Source organism: Lathyrus oleraceus, chromosome 6 (assembly GCF_024323335.1).
Source record: "Lathyrus oleraceus cultivar Zhongwan6 chromosome 6, CAAS_Psat_ZW6_1.0, whole genome shotgun sequence".
Taxonomy (NCBI): Eukaryota; Viridiplantae; Streptophyta; class Magnoliopsida; order Fabales; family Fabaceae; genus Lathyrus; species Lathyrus oleraceus.
Window position 1 is genome coordinate 314,249,785 of NC_066584.1, and position 15,852 is coordinate 314,265,636.

Consider the following 15,852-nt stretch of genomic DNA (forward strand, 5'->3'; position numbering starts at 1 on the left):
TGCATTTTTGTAATTGAACACCAAATCAACCCCCCCATTCGATTACGTTTAATTATTACAAACAAGAATCCTTGAGACGATATCCGAGTTTAATTGTCGCTGTATTACGTTTTTACAAAATTACTCGTTTAAATCCGCGCGCGACAGTGGATCAATGTGGTACCTACCGATAATTACAAGGTTCAAGATATTGTTTGCTAATGTTAATGACGCAAAGAATACTAGATGACATGCAGATGAAAGACTGTGTAATGGGAAAATTCTCCATGTAGTTGATTCATTGTAATGGAAGAAAATTGATTCCTCATTTTTGAATTTTTCCCTTGAGCCGATGAACCTTAGGCTTGGACTTTCTACCGACCAGATGAACCATTTTGGTAATTTGAGTACTAACCACATGTCATTGTGTGTTGTTATCTTAATCTATAACTTATTTCCATGGTTATGCATGAAGTGCAAGTATATGGTGCTATCAATAATGATTTCGGGTCCAAGACAACCAGGGAACAACATATATGTTTATTTAACACCGTTAATTGAAGATTTAAGACTTTTGTGGGTGGAAGGTGTTGATGTTGATTATTTGTATACATGTGATAACTTTAAGTTACGTGCCACGTTGTTTTGCATAATAAATGAATTTCCTGCATACAGTAATTTGTTTGGGTACAACATCAAGGGACATAAAGTGTGTCCTATATGTGAAGTTGAAACATGTCACCACCAATTGCAAAAAGGAAAAAAGATAGCTTATCTTGGACATCAAAAATTTCTAAGACCAAATCATCCATATCGTAGATTGCAAAAGACTTTTAATGGAGAGCAAGAGTTTAATATCGCTCCAAATCCCTTAACCGGGAGGGGAGTTTATAAAAGACAACAACACATTATTGTTGTCTTTGTAAAGAAACAAAAAAAGTCCGTGGAGAAAAATATTCAGAAAAAGAGGTCGATGTTTTTTTATCTTCCATACTGGTCTAGTATTGACGTAGGACATTGTCTTGATGTGATGCATATTGAGAAAAATGTATGTGATAGTTTGATTGGAACACTTCTCAATATTAAAGTCAAGACAAAAGATATTAAGAAATCTCGCGAAGATATGGTTGGGTATACGACAAGAGTTAGCCCTAAAAGAAATAGGAAATATAATCTATTTGCCCCTAACATGTCACACTCTTTCTAAACAAGAAAAAAAAACGTTTTTGCGAATGTTTGTAGCGTATCAAATTTTTCCAATGGTACTCATCAAATGTGAAGAAACTTGTGTCAATGAATGATCTCAAGTTAGATGTCTTAAAATCTCATGATTGTCATGTCTTGATGCAAAAACTTCTATTAGTGGCTATTCGTGGCATTTTACCAAGAAATATAAGGGTAACTCTAATCAGATTGTGCTTATTTTTCAATGTTATATGTAGTAATGTTATTGATTCTGGAAATTTAGACGACTTAGAACATGAAGCTGAAATTATCTTGTGCCAATTAGAGATGTTTTTCCCTCCATCATTATTTGACATTATGGTTCACTTAGTTGTTCATCTAGTAAGGGAGATTAGAATTTGTGGTTCGGTTTATTTACGGTAGATGCATCTGGTCGAACGTTACATGAAGATTTTTAAGGGTATACAAAGAATCATCACCGTTTGAAAGCTTCAATCGTAGAAAGGTACATCACAGAAGAAGCTATTGAGTTTTGTACAAACTATTTGTCAGAAGCGAACTCTATAGAAATTCTTGAGTCTCGTCATGATGGATGTTATGATGGTAGATATATTCAAGGTTTAAATGTTAAGACATTTGACTAAGAAGTAATTCTTCAAGCACATTTGTATATATTGAATAACCTTAATGAAGTTCAACCTTACTTGACCGCTCACAAAAGTCTTATAAAGAAAAAATCTCCCTGATGAATGAAAGATGGTTGTTGACAGAGCATAACAAAACTTTCATAAATTGGTTTAACGAAAGTGTTTCTAAAGAGAGTAGCCCATTGGATAAAATTAAATTGTTGTCACCTATGCCTACATTTAATGTAATTACCTGGAGTGCATACGACATTACTAAATATTCATTATGTACAAAATCAAAGGATGATCGTAGCACCATGCAAAATATTGGGGTTATGGTTAAAGTTGAATGCATATATTTTTCTAGTTTCAAAGATAACAATCATGTACTAGCATCTAGAGCGTACTTTGGGATCATTGAGGAGATTTTGGAGATTGTCTATGTTGATTTTAAAATGCCTTTATTTAAGTGCAAGAGGATTGACAGTAACACTGGTGTAGAAACCGATTAATTACGATTCACACGGGTTGATCTTTGAAAGGCAACTTATAGGAACGAACCGTTCACCATGGCTATCCAAGCAAAATAAATTTTTTATGTCACTGATCCTGCTAGAACTAGATGGTCAATTGTTCTTCAAGTAAAACATTTTCCTGATAGTACCGATGCAAATCAAGATTTTAACTATGAGACCCCTTGTTTAGTAACACATGTACATCAATCATCTAAAGAAAATGATTCAAATGATGTGCATGTTATTCGTCGTGATCATGAATAAGGGATATGAGAAAACTAGTAAGTAAATGTTTCATATCGCTTAATAATTTATAATTATTCATTTTACTCTTTTTTATTCCTTGACTATATATTTAAAGTTGATGTTGATTATCCTAATTGATTTCAAATGTTGTTCAAATTATAGGGGCTTAACGACTAGTGACAAATCCTATTGGACATCCTTCAAAACTTTCCATTTTGATTATTGCTTTTGTTAGTTAATCATTTATTTTAATTTTGTTGTAAAATTATAAAGTGTGTGTCATTTTGGATTTGTATTTGGTGTTAACGATGAATATTTGTGGTACAATGTTTCATATTTAGAATTTGAAAAAATGTACAATGTTTATGTTTCAGGAATCTACAAAATATGGTTCCATTTTCTGTAATTTGGTTTTGTAATATACGATAGTACTAAAAATATATATTCCTTCGATTTTTACATAAAACCGAGGTAATAACATAAAGATATTTTCTCGATTCTACACAAAACCGAGAGTTAATATTGGGCGCACCATCCAGTTCTAAAAATAATTATAAAATGCAGATGTTGGGGATCAAACTCATGTGGAGATAACTTTACCTCTCAATTAAATAACCGAGAGGTAAAGTGACAACTTTTCATGACATCCTTCATTACCTCGCCTCTGTAGCCGATGTTAAATGCATTTTGCGTTTAAAGTTAGATGTGTTTTTTTAGTAGTGCATGTCTAACGCCCTTAACACAAGGTCACGTCGTTTTCTTTGTATTTTTATCCCACTTAAATATACATATTGCATATTTAGTTTGTTTGATTAGAATTAATATATTTTAAACTTTTTTATTACACTTTATTTTAAAAATATTTATTATACTTTTAATACATGATACTTAATGCGTAATTATTTATAAAATATTTATTTATTATTTAATAATATTAATTAAATAATAATATATGATCTGATATAATAAATATATTTTAGAAAGTGTGTCTCACTAAATATATTTTATTCTGATAATATATATATCCCACTTAAATATATTTTAAACTATGTATGCAAGATGTTTAAAATGTATTTATTTTAATCAAATAAATTAATCATGCAATGTGTATAATTAATAATTATTTAATACCTATTTAATTATTTAATAATTATTGAATTTTTAAATAGTAATGATTTAAAATTAACATTTAATTAATAATTACTATTTAATATAGGCTAATGCTAACATATATCCCATAATAATATAAAATATATTACATATTATTATTATTTAATTAATATTATTAAATAGTAAATAATTATTTTTTACAAATACTTATGTATTAAATATGATGTACTAAAGATATAATAAATATTTTCAAAACAAAAGTGTAATAAAAAAGTTTAAAATTTAATTTGAAAAGTCTAGTCATTAAAAAAAAAAATATATATATCTATATATATATTATATATATATATATATATATTATATATATCTATATATATATATATATATATATATATATATATATGATATATATATAGAATAGAGAGAGAGCGAGAGAGCGAGAGAGAGAGAGAGAGAGAGCGAGAGAGCGAGAGAGAGAGAAGAGAGAGAGAGAGAGGAGGAGAGAGAGAGCGAGAGAGAGAGCGAGAGAGAGAGAGAGAGAGAGAGGAGAGAGAGAGAGAGGAGAGAGAGGAGAGAGAGGAGAGAGCGGCGAGAGAGCGAGAGAGAGAGAGAGAGAGTAATTGATATATTATATATTACATATCTATATATATATATATATATATATATATATTATATATCTATAGATATTATTATATATATATCTATATATATATAGATATATATATATATAGATATATATATATATATATATATATATATTATATATATATATATATATAGATATATAGATACATTATATATACATATATATATAATAATATATATATTATATATATATATAATTATATATATATATATATATATATATAATCTATATCGATATATATATATATATATATATATATATATATATATATATATATGTGTATATATATATATATGTGTGTATATATATATATATATATATATATGTGTGTATATATATATATATATATGTGTGTATATATATATATATATATATATGTGTGTATATATATATATATATATATATATATTTATAATTCAATTAAAAAATAAATATTAATTCAATTTTTTTAATTTTATAATTATCAATATCAATAAATTAAAAAAAATAAAATAAATATAGAATATTTTTATTTTAAATAAAAATAATAATATTTATAAATAAATAATATTTTTTTTCTTATTCATATTTAAATTAAAATAGATATCATTTAAAAAATTCATAATTTCTCTAAAAATTAAAATTATATAATGATGCATAAAATATTATAACATAATACAATTTAATTTGATTTGAAAAAATCAAATCTATATGATAAAAAATAACTCAAACATATCTAAATCAAATTCAATTTTTTGATTTTCAATTTGGTTAGTTCGTTTACAATTTTCTATTGATTGGATTTTGAACACCCCTACTTTTATTACAAGAAATTATACCTTACTAGACTACTAGAGCAAGAAGCATAAACACTAAACTTAGGATGAAACTATCATAATAAGTAACTTCCTTTCCATGAAGTTGTCCCAAGAAGGCAGCAGTTGGTGAGTTGACATGGTTATTATCTTTCCTCATTAAAAAATCGCAATTTGTACTTGTTCAATTAAATAAAAAAACATAAGACTTAATTCGATTTACCCTCCTTCTCAATTTATTGTTCAAGATATCAAACTTCAAAATTTTCATGAATATAAAGAAAACTATTATAAATCTAAATCACTAAGACAATCAAGTGCAGCATCAACATCCGGGGTTACAGTAGCAAGCTTGCTGATCTCCCCAATTGAGCTACAATGCTTTTCGGCAGCATTCATTGCAACCAACTCTTGACTAAATATACAATTCATACCCGATGAAACCTGCAACCATTTAAATAAATAATACAAATTTAGCTTAAGCAAAGAGCTACCTGTTATAGTCAAGCTATGCATTAACTATAGAGGTACACAAATACTATAAAAAAAATTATTAAGAAAAATCATGAGATTAATGAATTAGATAGAAACATGGTCTTATATAAAACATTATGGCAGAAATTGAGCTATATAGTTGAGCCCGTTTAGTGGGATAAGACTTGATTATTGTTATTGTATGCATAAACAATAAACAAAAATGACATCCCCATAACATCATGAATACCTTATCCATTCCACCTGTCTATTGCATCATCCCTCATTATTGACCTTAAGTCAATTATTATTGTTGACTGACTTCCATTTTTACATGTTTTATTTCTGTTATATATCCCAATTATTTCCGTTACTAATTCAACTGTTTTAAGATAAAAATTGGCCTCTATGATTAGTATAATTCGAGCCTACTCCTTCATGTATTATTATCCAACTTTGAAGTAAATTACCTGTATCTCAAATGAGAATTTGGGAGTAGATTATCTTTAGAATTCTGAGCTCTAGACATTTCACATTCTTTCACTTGAGAACTTGTGACCATTACTCAATTTTAGGAAAATTTTTATTTGAGAAAACATTTTCTGTAATGCACGGACACCTCTAGAATTAAACTTATCCCCGTGTCCAACACGCATGGGTGTCTGACCCTCAGATTGACACATGTCTGACAACTTAGACAAGTATTTAAAAAAAAAACTCCTCTCTTTGTTTTAACAAACCTTAGACACTTCTACGGGGAATAAAAATACGTAGAAACATTGATGATCAATGAAAGAATTGGGACATAAAATTTGATCATGTCAATTTTAGCTTTTTTAATAACTTTTTTGTAATAAGCAAATTGCTCACTTAAAATGCACATATATTGTTTAATTCCCATTTTTATTACTTCATATATAATTTTCATATTTTATTTAATATAATAAACAAATATATATGAATCGGTGCCAGTGTCTTAAAATTTTTACATTAAAAATGTGCCCGTGTTCGTGACAGCGTGTATGTGTCTAGTGACAGACTAACAGTGTGTATGTGTATGTGTAAGATGTGTGTCAAAAAATCTGTGCTTCATAGAACATTTCTTATTTCCATTTCATGTTTTTACTTTTAATTTCAAAGTTGTCACCTAGTTTTCATTGTGTTGAAAACAACTCTCTTTGTTAATGCCCTCATTTTCTCCATAAAACATAGGTACGGGTAAGACATTTCATTGTGTTGATTATTAAGTATATTAAGAATAAGAACTGAGAAAATACTGCTATATGCATCTTGTAATTTATCTTGTGAATGCAGTACTTACATCATAAAGGGTATTTCCAATCTTCAGCTTAACTTTACCACTCTTGTACACAATCATTTTGCCAATTAGACCAGGTGGCATTTCATCAAACTTGAAGAGTTTCGCAGGACGTTTAGAGTTCACCTTAACATCAGCATCTGGTTTTTTAATCATAGGAAAGACTGGTGGTAATCTCATGAAGATTGACTTTGTCTCTGGGTTTTCCTCCTGCCAACAATTTGCTCAAAACACTATTATAATAATTTAAAATAAGTTGAACTCAATAAATTCTATTTCCTGAATTTTGGGTTAATTACCAGAAGGCCAAGCTCCGCTGCTGAATTTGCCGCGTTTTCATCATAAGTTCTGGATTCTGCAGCCTCCCCAAATTCCTCCTTATCAAGATATTCTATCGGAACAATATGTGAAGTTAAAGCCACTTGACTTAGCAACATAGCATAACAACAAAGTGTGTTCTATTTTCAACCTAACTATCTCCAATAGAAGATTGATAATATATAAATGTAAGGGTAAATCTAAAATATCACAATCATGTAAAATGCAGAACAAATTTAGTTACCAAATTGAATAATTTGTATCACTCAACTCTTGTGAAATTGAAATTCCATCTAATTTACTATATTAATCTTCTTTCCATTTTTGCTTTATAATCAAAGATGATTCCAGGAATTTACCTGGGTTGCCTGAATATGGTTTCCTCAAGGGAAGAGCTATTGGATAATCACTGTAGAGGTCCTGTAGCAACATCCAACAGCCAATATTTTAGGATGGAACAAGCATGAACAATTACACTTGCAGGTACATTCACATGGGAAACAAATTGAAACAGAAGTTGAATAAAACATCATATTTATTTCGCTCAGTACACTTACCCATGGTTCTTTGTATTCTTTCCCGTTTGCATCTGTGGTTCAACATCGACATAATATGGTTAATAAAAGGAAGTATCATGCAGGAAAGGTTTTGTGGCAATTTATAAAATGAGAACGTCTTTGGTCAAGACATACCAACAAATGCTGAACTTTCAATGCCATTGGTCTTGCTCCCAATACCATATGGTTTATGATGAGCTGATTGGCCTCCAGAACCAAAAGCAATTTGTGAAGCTGACACTGCAAACCATAAAATGGGTAAAACAATTTTAGAAAGCTACAAGGTTGATTCTACTCCTGCTTTCGTGAAAAGGGCGTCATTTCTGACATCATCGTGAGATCTCAGACTAGATGGCAAGCATTCAAATTGTCCAATTTCATCTTCATTTTTTATCAATCAAGCATTCATAGGAAGGGCGCAAGCATTCAGGATAGTAAATGTTAGCTCTACGAAAAACAAGTACCATGTAATCCCAGAAGTAGTACTAAGATACTACTATACCTTTTTTCTCAACCTTCATCCTTGCCTTCCTCTCATTTTCCTACAAAAGTTTAATAAATAAAACTTCAAGATAACAAAACTAAATTGAAGTCAGAGAAAACTTGAACAAAGGATTATCAATCAAATTGAAATAATATGTACATGGAAACGCCGAAGGAGTTCCTTAGCCTCTGCCGCTGATGCTTTATTATCCTCCTCAACCAGTTCACTGCAGAAACAGAATAAATAACAAGGAGCATCAAATTAAGTCAGTGTTCTTAAATAGCATCACTATAGGCCTACAACACTATTGTGTAACTCAAGTTGAACAAATTAAATTACTATTGTTCTACGATAAGGTATTTAGTTTAAAATGTCTTCAAAATCGACTGATTAGCGGAGTCTGAACAAACCGTTATGTTCTAATATGTTCTAATATCCGCAATTGATAACACTAACAGAAAACTATTGTCAAACAGATTGATACAAACCTTTTAACTTCTATCTTTGGCACTCTTTTAGGTGGAGCTTTTGGTGCATATTTAACCTGCAAAAAAAGCACATGTCATTTGCATTCGCTAAAAGAAAATTGAAACAAATAAAATACCTAACATAATGAAATCAAATCAAACCTTTCTTCGTGCTGGAGGCTTTAAATCAGAATTTGAATCCATAATAATCCAATGCCGATCTTAAATTAAAACCGAAAAAATGAATTATAAATCAGATAATAGGTCAATGATTTACAATACAATGAATAAACAAAACAATGTTGTGAACGTCGCGCAATGCATAGTTCAATCTTCAAGGCAATGTTAATTAATGAAAGCAGAGCATGTTATGTTGTTAACCTGAGAAGTGAAAAGGAATGGAAAACTGAGTTTACCGGAAACCGCCGCGTGATGATCGGAAATCGAGAGATTGCGGTGGAAAGACGCCGGCGAGAGGTTTTGGTTGAGGCTTAATGAAAGAGACGACTGCAATGGTCTACTTCAGAATTCAGAACTCGCAGGGTTTTTACTCTTTTTTTTCTAATAAAACCTTATAAGCTAACTAGATTACTAAATTACCCTTAACTAGCGCTCCTTAATACGCACACAGTCCTGTCCACGTGGCAGTTGCAAACTCCGACCACGCTTTACTCCGCCGTCTCATTTCCGCCGTCCCCTATCTTCCCAAACCCGGCGAAGTCACCACCGAGTCTGAATCTCTCGCCGCCGAGATTCAAGCCGATAAAGTATCAGCCGTCATAGATCGCCGTGATGTCCCCGGTAGGGAAACCCCTCTCCACCTCGCCGTACGTCTTAGGGATCCAATCTCCGCCGAGATTTTAATGTCTGCCGGCGCCGATTGGAGTCTTCAGAACGAACAAGGTTGGAGTGCTTTACAAGAAGCGGTGTGTAATAGAGAGGAATCAATTGCTCTTGTTATTGCGTGTCATTATCAGCCTCTTGCTTGGGCTAAATGGTGCCGTAGATTGCCTCGGATTATCGCTTCTGCTTCTCGGATTTTACATCAGACACCCCTATATATTTTACATCAACTCAGTCCCATGATAATGCAAATCAATATAGTCTCAGTCATGCAAAATGTCATCAAACTAGTCCCTAAATCAAGGCTCCTCTGCTACATTCATTTATGATTCTGACAAAGAAGAGTTGATTTTGGTGACATTCTGCATAATTGAATTGATAGCAAAAATTTCCAAGAACTTATAAGTAATAAGTGATAACACTTGTACTTTATGAGGATGAAAATAGGTGTTTATTCTTTACGTTTTTTTGTTAAAACGGTTGCAGGTTTGTCTAGCCATTCTTCCCCCGCTCATTGAAAGTTTTTTATTTCTAACTGTTGGGTTGGGGGTTATCTACATTTCTTTGATAACAGAAAATAATCGATCGTAGAAGAATGCGTATATAGATGCTATATCAATGAAAAATGAATAAAAAACTTCGAAATTAACAAAAGAAAAAATAAAAGGAAGACGAATTGGTGTATTCAGAGAGATGAGCATGTGGTGCTTATAAAGGGTCGGGTCGGGTCTTCCCGGATCTACTTGCTAAAGAACCCAGGCCCATTTTTTTAAGCACAATTTTATTTTAGGAAAATTTTGTTTTGAACTATTTTCAAAAGTGGACATTCATTTTTTTTAACAAAAATAAAAATGAAAATTTATTCTAGTCCTTTGGTTTAGTGTTTATTGTTGCAACTCTGAATCAAATAAGATATTTAGCTTTTTTTTTAATATGTTATGCATCTTTTTTAGAATTATCAAGTCTTGTTGAAATTAAATTAAAATTTTATCATTGAATAAATTTATTTGAATTGTAGTGATCAAATCATCTCTTATGAGAATGGTTTAATAGAAATTAAGAGAAGTGTATTGGATTCATAGTTGAAAAATTTTTAATAGATTTTTTGTTGTTTAAAATATCTTGTGTGTTCAATCAAAATTTTTATGAATATTAAACCAATCTATATATGAAAATTAAGATAATTAGAATAGATTTTAAGGAAATTTTGAATTTAAAATATAATATTAACCATCTCACTCAAATCGATAAGATTTCATATTTTTTATTTTTTATTTTTTTATTTATTTTTCTCTATCATCTTCTTCATGATATTTTATTATTTTTTATTAGCTTTTTTTCTTCTCATATCGTGTTTAATTATTTGATTGATTATTTTTATATTATTAAAATTTAATAAGTGGATATTATTTTTATTAAGTATTTTTATTAATTTTTTAATTAAAAATTATTAATATATTTGCACTAATACTTTGAATAATTAGAAAAATAAAAAATTGATATGTTTATTCTATTGAAAATTATTCAAATAAGAGGATATATTTTCAATAATCAGGATGAAAATTAAGATAATTAAAAAATAATAATTTCTCTTTTAAAAAAGAATTATTTAATATATGACATTCATTCTTATTAAACCTCGTACATTAATGTGATCAAAGAATATAAAATACTTTATATTTTAAAATTTTAGTTTATAATTTTTAAGCCAACATTTCTATTTTATTTAAAATTGAAACATCATTAGTCAAGTCTTAATGTGCATGTAAGGACTACACCAACCATAATTTAACCTATTTTCTCAACAAGTGCCTTATAAAGTTTCTAAACCAAATAGGACTCGAGTATGTTGGTCCTCAATAGAAAACATATATGATTTGTGTACTTAACATATTTCTGATCAATTTGGGATAAAGTGATCATAGGTGGGCTGAAGTGATAATAGCTGAGACAACGAGCTTCTTAGAAATATTATATATGTATTTAAACTAATGCAAGACTCATTTAGATGAGTATTAGATCTTACACAATTTGCATTTGATCCAACCAAAATATAAGCAAATGTCACTTAATGTGTGTGTCTTGGTGAGTGGTGTAGCTGTCGAACAACATATATTGCACTAGTAGCCGATCGAGGCACTCTCAATATAGCTTTGTAGTAAAAAGTCCTTTGATTGAAATTGAAGATGTTGGCTCAAGGCTCGGTTTCTATGTATTCTAGGTTGTAATCCCACCCACCAATACTTGAAAATGGTGTTCGATTCATGCATGCATCTAACCTATAATAATTAGTAAACAAGATCGAACAAAGATAATTTAATAGCTAATTAAATAATTAGATTAATAAGTTCCTTTAAGCATAACATATTTTTGCTAGTTGCTTCATCATGGTTTTTATCGTAGCATTCAACTCCTTATTCAAGTAAGCCAATGAAACAATTCTTCAAGCGTAGTCATCGATAATAGTTAAATCTCTAAAAACAATTTAATTATAGCAAATGGATATATATGGTGATATTGAATTTCAAAATGATATGTTAGCCAAAAATATGAGATATACCCTAAAGACGAATTTTATGTGCATGTATTTATCCACATCCTCATTATCCTCATCAATGACATTCACAACTACTAAGTGTCTCTTAAACATAGGCATGGCAATGGGACGGGGTGGAGGATGGTTTAAGCATCATAACTACTAAGTTGTTGTTGTTGTTATTTGTTGTTGTTTTTTAGGATCGAAATCTTAGAGGTTTTAATCTTGTTGTTAATTTTTAGACCTGTTAACGGTTTAATCTTTTTATTGTTGTTTAAATTGAGATTGATGTTATACTTTGTTGTTTTGGTAGAAATAAATATGTTATAGATTTATATAGATTGATTTTATAGGTTTACTATTGATGGTGCTATATTTTTGTTGAGAGTTTTTTTTTAGTTGTTGTTTAATGTTAGTTGTTGTTTAGATTGAGATAATGTTAATGTTATTGTTATTTATTATTATTTTTAGTTGTTTATGTCATTATTGTTGTTGTCGTCTATTTGTTACACTTAGCAAAGTTCTCAAATATATATGTTTATGGTTTAGTTGTTGTTATTGAGTTTGAGTTTGAGACTAAGAATATGTTTTTTGTGATTCTTTGTAGAGCCCTCATCTTGTTCCTCTAAACATGTCAAAAGGATATTACAATAACATAAAATACAGTCGAGTTTATTATATCTAATGTCAATTGTTTGTTTCACTAATCTTTCTTTGAATCTATAATCTATTAAATTATTTTGAGAAATAACTAGATCGCCGACTCGTGCTTCACACGGGTATATTAGAAATAAATCTATATATTTTTTTCATATAAAATTATTTAAATTTCTTAATTTAGTTGATATTTAAATTTTTTATTTGCATATAAAATTATTTTACTACTCATTTAGATTATGTAGGCCATTTAATGTGAAAGACAATAAATTAGAAACAAAATTACTATGATAATTTAAAATGTATAAATTAACATAAAGAAAAATTAATTAACGAAAGAATATTATTAAATACTTCTGTAAATTATATTTGATGTTGTATCTATATCTTCACATTCATCATTAATCACCAATATCTTCAACCCTTTCCTTGAAATAACTCTTGATATGGCAACATATAATTGTCCATGAGAGAAAATTGGTTGTGGTAGATAAACTCCAACATGTTTGATAGGTTGTCCTTGACATTTATTGATAGTCATTGCAAAGGAAACAACCAAAGGAAATAGACGTCGTTGAAATTTGAAAGGGATTCTTTTATCAGAAGGAGTCAATGATAACCTTGAGATATAAACTTTTTGACCAATATTGCTTTCCGATATGAACTTCTCTTCAACAACGTATTTTGTATTTTCCAATTTTTATAATTATTAACATTGTTCCATTACACAAACCTAAAGATTGTTTAATATTTCTCAATAACATTATCGATACTCCAACTTTCAATCTTAAATTGTGATTTGAAAGTCCATAAGAAACAATTGTGTTAAAAAGTTTAGGAGTGTGCACATCATCTAGGATGTCAATATTTGAGTTCTCATAATATGGAGAATCAAAACTCAAATACATGATTTCTTTTCCACTTATTAAATCCAGTATATAATTATTGATTGATTCAACAATTATATTTTTATGAGTCAATATAGACATATTTTGAAAAAGTGTTTGGTCAATCATATTATGAAAAAGAGTTGGATATGTGGTCTGAATAATAACAACAAGTGGATCAACAAAACTTGGAATGAGAAAACTGTGTGGTATATTGACAGTGATATCTACATCATTAATTTCTCTGATACTTCCATCACCAATTACCAAACTTCACTAAGAAAATACCTTACTTTTTTTAATGTCAAACTTTGAATTTTTAGTTAGAAATCTAATGTTTATAGTTAATGTAAGAATTCATAAAAAGTTCAATGATAGGAAGAATTTATAGTAGCATGAACAACATATTATCTATTTCCTTTAGATATGACATGAAGGATTTGGAGAAATTTTCCATTCAAAACAACTAATTTTCCACCAAAATTACGATATCGGCACCTTCCTTACCCCCCCAAAATTAACCCCTATTTTGAAGAGGAATGCTCTCAGGTTCCGCATCTGAAAAAAGTGCATGACCAGATTGGAAGAATTTGCAATGGGCCAACTCACCCAACCATGATGCGCATGACAGAAGAGAGCGAGCACAAAATGGAGTTTCCATCTTGGATGAGGCTCACGTCCAGAAAGAATCTTTTTCAAGACTTTCTCCCCTATGTTGAACTTTCTCTATATTACCTGATTTTGGAACGCACTGGAATTTTCTGGTAGACTTGGACATGTTCCATGGCGCGAAGTCTCTTATCATCTAATAGCTATAATTGCAGGGATATCTAAAAAAGATGCTCCCCCTCTCATCCACATCAAAATCTTTGTCATGCTGGGCCCTGATGAAGGATGGGAATGGTTGAATACGTCTGCCCGTACGCAAGTAAGCAACTGGCCAACAATTATATCGAGCTACAGGCCCTTCTCATAAGATGTTGTAAGCTACAGGTCATAAAATGTCTGACGAAGCTTAAAGCAGGCATAAAGAGCTAACTAAGAAGGGGGGCAACAAACCCCTTTAAAGCAAATGCATGTGAGAAGTCTTAGAAGTTACAGGACATAGAAGCAGGCCTAAGCCCCTTTAAGCAACTACTCTTTCGATGAAGGGTGCACTACAAGACCAATAGTACTAAAACGATAAAATGAGAGATTTTCGTTGATATTAAGTCGACTATAAACTACTCATCTTGCTTGGATTCGTCGTTATGTATGGGAAAGATGGGTTCTACCTATGCTTGGAAAAGGGTGAATAGTCCCAAAAGGGACGGGATAAAACCCACTAGAAAGAACGGGGGGTCACCCAAATGGGATGGGTAGTAAACTTTATCCATGACTCTGAGTACAAGATTTCCTGGATCTAAAAACTAGCAAACAAGTATGCTCGGCTGGACTCTTTTCTTGTATGCCCGGAAAATAAAATTGCGATACAACTTAACTTGCTACAAAGCCTTTTGTTTCTCATCCAAACACTCCAGATCTACACTTCCCTTTTCTCCATAGGGTCGAAGCTTTACTAAAAAGAGCTTTTTTTAGAGAGAGCGTAAGGGGCGATCTATATTTCTTGCCACAACTCTATTCCCAACTCTTATTCCCTAAAGGACTTTAAGAGAGGATGGACATTCTCATTCTATAGGTGGCACTGCCCCAATTAGAGAAGGGTGAGGGCCTACTGATTCTCTGCTAGCACTGTTAATTACCTTAGATCTACACAACAAGAACGATATGGAACACCTACTCTATCGGTCGTCTACTCTCCTGAGGTCGTCCTTCTCTATGTACAAAAAGAACATTACAGGATATTTGCATCCTCATAGCGGCTATGATCAGATCCCATTGTTGGTTCAGTTTGGACCTTATCCTCCACAAAATCTTCTAAAATCAAACTCAACCAATGAGATTCGATTCAATTCTCATTTTTTATTTTTAAGATCTTCCAAATATATGAGAATCAATCAATAGTGACTTAATAAATATCGTATAAAAATTAAGTGATTTATTTTCATTCAAAAATATATTAATAAATTTAATTTTAAATTAGTTTAAATTATCATAAATATTATAATTTATATATAAATATTATTTAAAATGAATAGTGGTGGTAAACAAACTAAAATAATATCAACAAACAGAGAACTTTTACTTTTAGTAATATTTCCATTTAC

At 30.3% G+C, this 15,852-nt stretch overlaps 2 protein-coding genes across 2 annotated transcripts; one reads left to right on the top strand and one right to left on the bottom strand.

Annotated features, from left to right (window-relative positions):
• Window positions 1–5,024: 5,024 nt before the first annotated feature.
• Window positions 5,025–9,659, bottom strand: LOC127093092 (uncharacterized). Its single transcript, XM_051031990.1, has 11 exons — window positions 9,139–9,659; window positions 8,885–8,943; window positions 8,744–8,799; window positions 8,415–8,481; window positions 8,274–8,313; window positions 7,907–8,011; window positions 7,772–7,803; window positions 7,574–7,634; window positions 7,196–7,287; window positions 6,900–7,106; window positions 5,025–5,548 (listed from the first exon to the last, which is right to left on the bottom strand). The coding sequence occupies exons 2-11, from the start codon at window positions 8,924–8,926 to the stop codon at window positions 5,393–5,395; spliced, it is 858 nt and encodes a 285-aa protein (XP_050887947.1). The 5' UTR covers window positions 8,927–8,943; window positions 9,139–9,659; the 3' UTR covers window positions 5,025–5,392.
• On the top strand, window positions 9,343–9,923 carry LOC127095404 (uncharacterized; the record flags this gene model as incomplete). The annotated part of the gene is made up of 1 exon (XM_051034100.1): window positions 9,343–9,923. A coding segment is annotated over one exon (552 nt), but the record flags the coding sequence as incomplete, so codon positions are not given.
• Window positions 9,924–15,852: the final 5,929 nt, after the last annotated feature.

Excerpts from the sequence above, each read along its gene's own strand:
- LOC127093092 (XM_051031990.1), bottom strand. The coding sequence starts at position 8,926 with ATGGATTCAAATTCTGATTTAAAGCCTCCAGCACGAAGAAAG. Across the intron at positions 7,288-7,573 it reads ACCATATTCAGGCAACCCAG|AATATCTTGATAAGGAGGAA; the intron begins GTAAATTCCTGG and ends TTGTTCCGATAG. Across the intron at positions 7,107-7,195 it reads CAGCGGAGCTTGGCCTTCTG|GAGGAAAACCCAGAGACAAA; the intron begins GTAATTAACCCA and ends AATTGTTGGCAG.